At 41.0% G+C, this 5,901-nt stretch overlaps 1 protein-coding gene and 1 long non-coding RNA gene across 2 annotated transcripts; both read left to right on the top strand.

Moving 5' to 3' along the window:
- Positions 1-1,658: 1,658 nt before the first annotated feature.
- LOC120683564 lies at positions 1,659-3,025 on the top strand. The gene is made up of 2 exons (XR_005678829.1): positions 1,659-1,774; positions 2,351-3,025. It is a non-coding gene; the product is annotated as an uncharacterized LOC120683564 (long non-coding RNA).
- An 895-nt stretch (positions 3,026-3,920) lies between these two features.
- Positions 3,921-4,824, top strand: LOC120683651 (defensin Tk-AMP-D1.1-like). The gene is made up of 2 exons (XM_039965742.1): positions 3,921-4,038; positions 4,278-4,824. The coding sequence occupies exons 1-2, from the start codon at positions 3,975-3,977 to the stop codon at positions 4,439-4,441; spliced, it is 228 nt and encodes a 75-aa protein (XP_039821676.1). The 5' UTR covers positions 3,921-3,974; the 3' UTR covers positions 4,442-4,824.
- The last annotated feature ends 1,077 nt before the right edge of the window (positions 4,825-5,901 follow it).

The raw sequence follows: 5,901 nt of genomic DNA, 5'->3' as shown, positions 1-5,901 counted from the left end.
ATATACTATGAAAAGACAGGGCCTAGTACTTGATCAGTCATACTAGACTATCCAATCACATCCTGATCTAATATTCATTGAAGCAGTTACAGAGGTCGATCTTTCTTCAGGAGGAATATTTCTTTTAAAAACTAATTCTTTTGAACCTATGTTGCAGTAGCTAGGTTTGTGAACACCATGAGATGTTGGTATTAGTAAAGCTCATGGACTACAGCTTGAGTAGCTAGAAATTTAGCTGGAATCATTAGAATAAATTGCATATTGTGGTGACTACCAGGTGACAATAAAGGTAACAATAATTGCAAGTGGTAAACAAATGAAATGCTAGAGGCAAGGTGTGTACTCGATTACCCATGAATAGTGGGATAATTGTCTCATGGAGCTAGCTATATGGCCTTTTCGTTTTAGCTGGTGGTAGGCATGTCTAACTTAGCTGGAGGCCTGGAATGACCCGAAGCCAATTAGAAAATTGGAGAATTCCATGCGTCAGACACAGTGGTGAGCTCCTATAATCTATCTGTTTGTCTCTCTAGAACCATTCAACAAGATCTACCACTAGGTTCATGTCCTGTCTTGAACATCTGTAAATATGATATCATGAATTGCCAACAGTGGCATAGTTGTCAAAAAATAAAAATAAAGTTTCTTTTCGATCTGCTGCTAGAGCAGACATATAGCTCTTTTGAAGGTACTCTGAATAAGGCTGCCGCAGATTGATGAAAACCTGAAAGTTGTCGACAATGCTGGCACGCTTCTAGACATGCTTTCAGAATACTGCAATCTGCATGGTCAAGCTGTGTATGCAGAAGAAAGACATAGAACATAGTTCATTGCATGATTCACTTCGTCTTTATTGCTGACGGTTATCCAGCAGTTTATTATTTAATTGTTACATGTAGATTGTACAACTAAAACTTATTTAATGTGATGAGTAAGTTTTCACGTTAGCAGTTCGTTACATCTCAGCACTAAATTAAAGATAATATCAAAGAGCTAATTAAAGAATTCTGCATCATGATCAACAGCTAGAAGTTGCTACTACTTTGGAGTTATCTTGGTAATCATTATATATGCATGAATTCTCCATATCTTGATGTAGCTCATATCTGCAAGAAGAATGGAATACATTACTGAATGGGCTGGACTCACTAGTTATGCTTTCACAAAACATATATATTGATGGATAAATGTTAACCAACATGTTATAGATATATATCAGCTAGAATGGGGAAGGACTGGCTGTAGTGCTGATAGGTTTTGGTGTTGAGGATGGCAAAATATCGGAAACAGAATTCTTAGGATCGTAGTTGCATATAGTGACTAGTATTTGATAAGAAATGGAACAATCTAGGTGTGGTAATCCATTACTAGGCTTTGTTGGAAATCATGATAACCTATTTAGTGGACATCAACATTGTTTCTTCAGACAAGTAATGTCTCAAGAATACTTATCTATATATGAAACGATATGAATAATGGATAGAAAGTGCACGCTGTAGATATCCATAGTGCGTCCTTGGCACGCGTGCCATTCCGTCATTTTCTTGTTATTGGCGACATAATTATGCCACTCACTTTATTCGCGTGTTCGACGTGGCAAATTATTCGATGGGTGCATTCTGATTCTTATTTGCGGAAAAGTGCGCGTGCACAAAACCCACTACCCTAGTTGCGAGAAGATACTCTTAACGCCAATTCATCTTTCTCCTATATATATCATAACTCTCTTTAGTGCATATGCATACTTCCAAGCTAGGCATGGTACTTACAACATGTAAGGGTTCACAATCTTCTTCCCTTGTCTGATATCATGCTATTGTGTCATATGCTCTTCTACTCTCTAAGCTCTCAGCTTCATAACAAGTTTTAGATAATTTATTTGGATTTCTTTTCTAGTGAATTTTAACTATATAAAATTTATCCATATATATATATATATATATATATATATATATATATATATATATATATATATATATATATATATATATATATATATATATATATATATTCTTGTGACTATTAGTTCACTAAAAGCATGCAGTGTTTTATTTTATCTGGAAAAGTCATGATAGAAACATTTTCTTACTTATCTACATGTTCATTAACACGACCCAATAATGGTCAATGAATCTTACTATAGAATTCAGTATCTCAAGAATCCTTATAATCATGTGGTGTCTAGTTTTTTGTTATAATATTTTAATAACGTTCTCTCTCCTATTCTTTTAACCACATATTCAATTTATACTAGGATAAGAGTTTGTCCTGACATACTTATTATATTCCCTTGACTTCAACTACATGCGTTAAGATTATTCTTATGAAATTTATGTATATGTGTATTCAGCGAAAGAAATGGCGAAGGCACACACAATTCTTATAGCACTTAGCATAGCAGCTCTGTTCTCCTTCAATGCTGTGGAGGGTGGATCATACACGAGAGAAGCAGTACTTTCTCGCAAAGGTTTGAAAGAAGAACGCAAGCTAGCCACTAGTGGACTGAGTCCGTCATCCGCTAGCAGTTTGCCAGGACTGGCATCTAGCAATAACAATGGTGTTAACAGCAACTCTGAAGGCACAAATACTGATATGTCAGGCGCTGGTGCAGCTTATACCCCGATGACCACCACCGCAGATTCCCACCATGACCTCTCGGTGGATCAGTACCGAAGGATCATCCACAACAATCAGATCAAACAATGATGAAGGATTGGTACATCAGAGCAGACATCATCAAATCACTATAATATTTTCTATTATGGAGCCAACTATATATAGTTTGCACCATTAATTGTCATAAGTTGAACCTGTGTGGAGGTGTGTAACCAAACTTGCACTACATGATGTCTACTGTACGTGTGACAGTTATTTTACTTGTACTATACATCCATCTCAAACACTGGATTCTCAAGGTTTTCCTATGCTCATGCATGTAATGACATGTATATTGGACTAGAGCAAATAAAGCAGGTGTCTATGCTCTAAAGTAATGGTTTAATAACATTAAGGGTTTCTGTGAAAATATTGGAGCAATTGTAGATTCATGCATATTTAATTTGCAACTTCATCTTCATACTACACCATCTCCCTCAAAATCAATAGCTTAGGTTTCTCTTTGTTTAGCTCCACCGACATCTTGCTCTCAATTGATAAGGGATTTCCTGAACAGTGTTGTTTTCTTGTAGCTTTGTGTTTTCTGGTGTACATGTTGAATTGCATACCCAAAAAAAGTTGCAAAATGTATGTGAGCAATTATCGACATAAGCTAGCTCCAACGGGAAGCAAAAGAGCAAGAGAGTATTCGTTTTATGAGTATTTTTGGCAGTTCTCCAATAAAATTTAATTAGCTGTATAAAAACGAAGCCGGTCATGTTTAATTTTGCTTCATATATACTCTCTTGCTCAACTGCATGCCCTCCGGAATTTACATAACAGCAGCACATGTTCAGTATATATATATACACTGTTATTTTGGTGCGGTCTCTCTCTCTCTCTCTCTCTCTGTGTGTGTCCTATGCATGTATGGGTTCGTCTTCGTGATCGGAACCAGTTGCAGTCATATTTGTAACCTGTGTATTCAGTGTACTATACCGGCCCAGGTTTAAGTCCCAGAAAACATGCTGGCGTCGAAAACAAATGACTCGTGATGCCCAATTTACTAGAGGATGCAGTTATATTAATTAGTTTGACTAGTCGTAATATTTAGACTGTTTCACTACTGAGATGGCTTCAAAACTAATTTAAAGTTGTAGAGTTCGCACTCCCTAAATTTTAGCTCAATCTCCACCATTGATATAATTAGCTGGTTATATATAGAGAGCGTAGAAAATTTCCAGTGGTGGCAGTGTCTTGCATGCTGCTACCCCTCTGCGTATATAAGCAGGAAGCGAAGCGCCTGTTCTGAAGCGCCACTCGATAAACTTTGTTTTAATAAATTCCAAGAGAGTACTTTCTTGCGGAGACACTGCAAAATGGAGTCGTCACGCAAGTTCTTACCTGCCGTTGTCCTCCTGCTTCTCATCGTCGCAGCCAAAGGTACTTTGTGAAAGAAGAGCATCGGTGTTCAATGCACATATATGTGTTGGAAGACATGCATCATTTGTTGATTCTTGGTTCCTCGTTTGTGTGCGCAACATCATGTATTGGCTCTCGATTTTAGTCAAATTTTATCGCAAAATTTGCGCATATATATAACACACCCTGATGCCGCACGCACTTGTTTTGAATGTCACTTGCTTATTAGTATGTATCTAATCGATGCATGTGTCCATTAGATATGGCGGCCGTCCAGGCGAGGGAGTGCGAGAAGGATAGTGCCAAATTCGTTGGGCTTTGCATGAATGTAGACAACTGCGCCAATGTGTGCCGTGGTGAAGGGTTCGCCTCTGCCAGGTGCAGCACATTCCGCCGTCGCTGCGTCTGCATTAAGCCGTGCTAGATCAAGTGGAGGATGCCCGTGAGACCGCCGGCCGATATGATCGACCACCAGATGCGTGCATCGTCAAGTTATTCTGTCATACATGGTATACCTGCATCATGCATGTATTTATGTGTGGCACACCTTCGATAAGTCAGTCTTCAGCTTATTGAAAGGCTTGTGCTTAATTTGCTTCAGACAACAATAAACCTGGCAGATATTTGCTTACTTCCCTTGTTAAGTAGTAGTAAGGTCGTCCAAGCACCAAACTAAGTCCTCATCATCTTACCAAAGTTAGTTCATTTCCTCTCAACATGACTCACCAGGTTTTCATTGTAACGCCGATGCTTGTACTCCTGTTTACAATATATATCTAATTATACAGATACAGAGTTTCTGCTTGAGTTGTCCTCATAATGTTATTCGTCGGGTGAGTGTGCAAGCTACATTATTGTGGCTTATGGGATTATATCTAGAAGTCTTATATCAAAAGCTGATCGATTTGGATTATTAGCTTGAGCTTAGCCCTAATGCGCAGTAGTGCTTTGAATAACGGGCTAGCGTTGTGCTAAAGCCTGAACTAACAAGATTATCATGCATGGAGTGGAATCATATATAGGCTGAAGTGAAGACGAATAGACGATGATCAGATAGATGTATTTCAGGTCCTCATGAAAGTGCGTGGCACCTTCCCTTTTTCGAGCTGAACGAACATCCATACTTGGCCGAACCCATACGTTAGCAGCACAGTGCCCAAGATTAGTAGCAGACTTTTGTGAACACAAGATGGAGCAGGCGCAGTCATAATGCCCTATGGGTCATTGACTCATGGTGGAGAAGCTCTCGGTGTGGGCTCTGAGTAGGGAGCGTGGACGAGGTCAGGAGCATGCCAGTCCGCTTTGGCTGTGGTCCTAGTCGTCCTAAGACGAAAGCTGCCAGGCCACACCGTACCCCTAGGCATCCGATGTGTGGACAGCTCGGCACGCAGCTACCACTGCTCGTGGCGTGCGCGCTCTCCGCTTGGCCGAGCGGCATGCATGGACATGATGTACGTACGCCAGCGCAGGTGCGGCTGCTGCGGTGGTGGTGTTTGACCATGTATGGATCATGGATGGTGATGGACGACGATCGACAAGGCTGCAGACGTGTACGTCGATGCCAGGGATGGCGGCCGACGCAGCTTTGTGTTACATCGGTGTGCTAATTAAGCCTGCAGCCGCGCCGGGTTTTCCGAGGACGACTGGTACGGTACGGTGCTTCCAGTCTTCAGCAGGATGCGGCTGGAGCTTATGGCTGCAAGGTGGACGCCGACAGGGCGGACAACATACACGCGCGCATGCACCTGACCTCTCCCGACTCCCGCTTTTGACGACTCACGCAATACATCGCTTGGGCCAGCTCCAGTCCGTGCCGATCGCACTCGCTGCTGGGACGAATTCCCTTGCGAGGCCTAGTGACGGAGTCCACGTCTCTTCCTTCCT

Source organism: Panicum virgatum, chromosome 7N (assembly GCF_016808335.1).
Source record: "Panicum virgatum strain AP13 chromosome 7N, P.virgatum_v5, whole genome shotgun sequence".
Taxonomy (NCBI): domain Eukaryota; kingdom Viridiplantae; phylum Streptophyta; class Magnoliopsida; order Poales; family Poaceae; genus Panicum; species Panicum virgatum.
The sequence above is the reverse complement of the archived record's forward strand: the minus strand, read 5'-3'. Positions and strand labels throughout refer to the sequence as shown.

Bases quoted from the DNA above. Each gene is read 5' to 3' on its own strand.
- LOC120683651 (XM_039965742.1), top strand. From the start codon at position 3,975: ATGGAGTCGTCACGCAAGTTCTTACCTGCCGTTGTCCTCCTGCTTCTC. The intron at 4,039-4,277 runs GTACTTTGTGAA...TGTGTCCATTAG, and splicing joins TCTCATCGTCGCAGCCAAAG to ATATGGCGGCCGTCCAGGCG.